The 1,643-nt window shown below is 47.3% G+C and overlaps 1 protein-coding gene across 2 annotated transcripts in view; it reads right to left on the bottom strand.

The window, feature by feature from the left end:
- Positions 1-1,522, bottom strand: part of nmt2 (N-myristoyltransferase 2) — a 24,157-nt gene extending 22,635 nt beyond the window's left edge. For both annotated transcript variants that reach the window (XM_063198633.1, XM_063198634.1), the window contains exons 1-2: positions 1,347-1,522; positions 1-73 (exon numbers count right to left, since the gene is read on the bottom strand). The exon at positions 1-73 is cut by the window's left edge and continues 45 nt beyond it. In XM_063198633.1, the coding sequence (XP_063054703.1) occupies positions 1-73; positions 1,347-1,459 (186 nt within the window). In that variant the 5' untranslated portion in view covers positions 1,460-1,522. The remainder of the gene's footprint in view (positions 74-1,346) is intronic.
- Between the last annotated feature and the right edge of the window lie 121 nt (positions 1,523-1,643).

The following is a 1,643-nucleotide window of genomic DNA, read 5'->3' as shown; positions in this document are numbered from 1 at the left end:
TGAGCTGGGCTTCTCTTTCTTCCTCTTCTGTTTCTTCTTCTTCTTCTTGGCTCCCAGGTCACCCCCAGGGCTCCTGAGGAATGGATGCCAACACGCACACACACACAACAATGTTGTTTAATATGATACATTATTCACTGTACTGTATTTTAAGCAGGGCATTGTCCTTCATAGAGCAATAGCCCATGGGTGCCACTAGGGGGGTACAGGTGTTACAGATTCTAAGGGCCCAAGCACTGACAGGGGCCCTTAAGGGGGGGGCAAAATTCGAATATTTCACGGGGCCCAACATTTCTGGCAGCGCCCCTGCCAGCAGATACACAGTGATGAAAGAAACACTGTGTCTGTTATAGTTAACAAATACCAACATTTTTAAAACCTTGGCTAATAATACTTGAACACCCTCTCTGTGGGTTAATCTGACACTGTAGCCATGTGCTAAACGGCAAGGCAAGATGCTGTTTTAATAATTCATATGGCTTCAGGTGTAACACAACAACCCCCCAGGAAAACAGGATACTACTTCAGGCACGTGCTTGGTATTGCGAAACCCGCGTGTGTGTGTGTGTGTGTGTGTGTGTGTGTGTGTGTGTGTGTGTGTGTGTGTGTGTGTGTGTGTTTCAGATGTGCATATCTGCCTGAGATTCAGCACTGTTCTCTGTCATACGACAGGCAATGTGGAACACAATACAGAGACTGACATTTTCATTAGAGCCTGCCTAGCCTAACTCAAAATAACGTTGGTTATTTCTGGCTTTGTGGTACCCTGTATGCCGAAATCACCAGCCTTTAGACTGAGCTGGCCATTATAATGTAACCTTGGGACTAATAGATAACTTCCAAATAATGGATCCAAATAAAAAGCCTCACCACCCCTCTCTCCACACAATCGTGACAGACACTAGTGCTAAAGCTTGATGTTTAGCTCGCAGGAGACTGTGCATTTAGTCTAGCCATACTAGCACACTTTCATCCTTTCATTCAGATGCTCTCGCTGCTAGGGCTGATAAATGCCTCACGTTTCAACAATCACTCATCACGTCATGCCATGATACAGACTTATTTGTTCTACATATTTTTTGGTAACCCACACTACACGCGCATGTTTATAACAACCAGTAGCCTACCGCTAATTATTATTATAGGCAGGCAGTGCTAGCTGGCTAGATGCTACACTGAAGGGTTTTAGAATAGCCAACCGAGCTACCTTGCTAGCTAGCCACAACTGTTGTTACACTGTCCGCATGCACCGCCTGGTCGCATCCCTGTGTGCCTGGCTGTCAGGACCACTGTATAAGCTGCTTGTGCTGTCATACAAGCTGGCTGACTGGTCTCACAGCACTCACCCCTGCATATGCTCATTTTCCTCCTCGTTGTCCCCGTCTATCCCGCATGTGTCCTGGTCGTCTAATTCCAAGCTCTGCTGACTGGCTGCGGATTCGCTATCCTCCGCCATCATGGATGAAAGTATTTAGGCAGGGGGGAAAATGCTGGCTAGCCGGCTGCCCAGCTAGCAAGTGAAACGGGGTGATCAGTGCAAGTGCAGATCACAAAAGGTGTGCAGACTGCGCCCTCTCCTGCTCAATGTCTAGTATAACCATAACAGTCAGGTCGACTCGACACCATGCATTCATGACAGGTAG

This window comes from Engraulis encrasicolus, chromosome 5, assembly GCF_034702125.1.
Source record: "Engraulis encrasicolus isolate BLACKSEA-1 chromosome 5, IST_EnEncr_1.0, whole genome shotgun sequence".
Classification (NCBI taxonomy): domain Eukaryota; kingdom Metazoa; phylum Chordata; class Actinopteri; order Clupeiformes; family Engraulidae; genus Engraulis; species Engraulis encrasicolus.
This window is presented reverse-complemented; position numbering and strand designations above follow the sequence as displayed.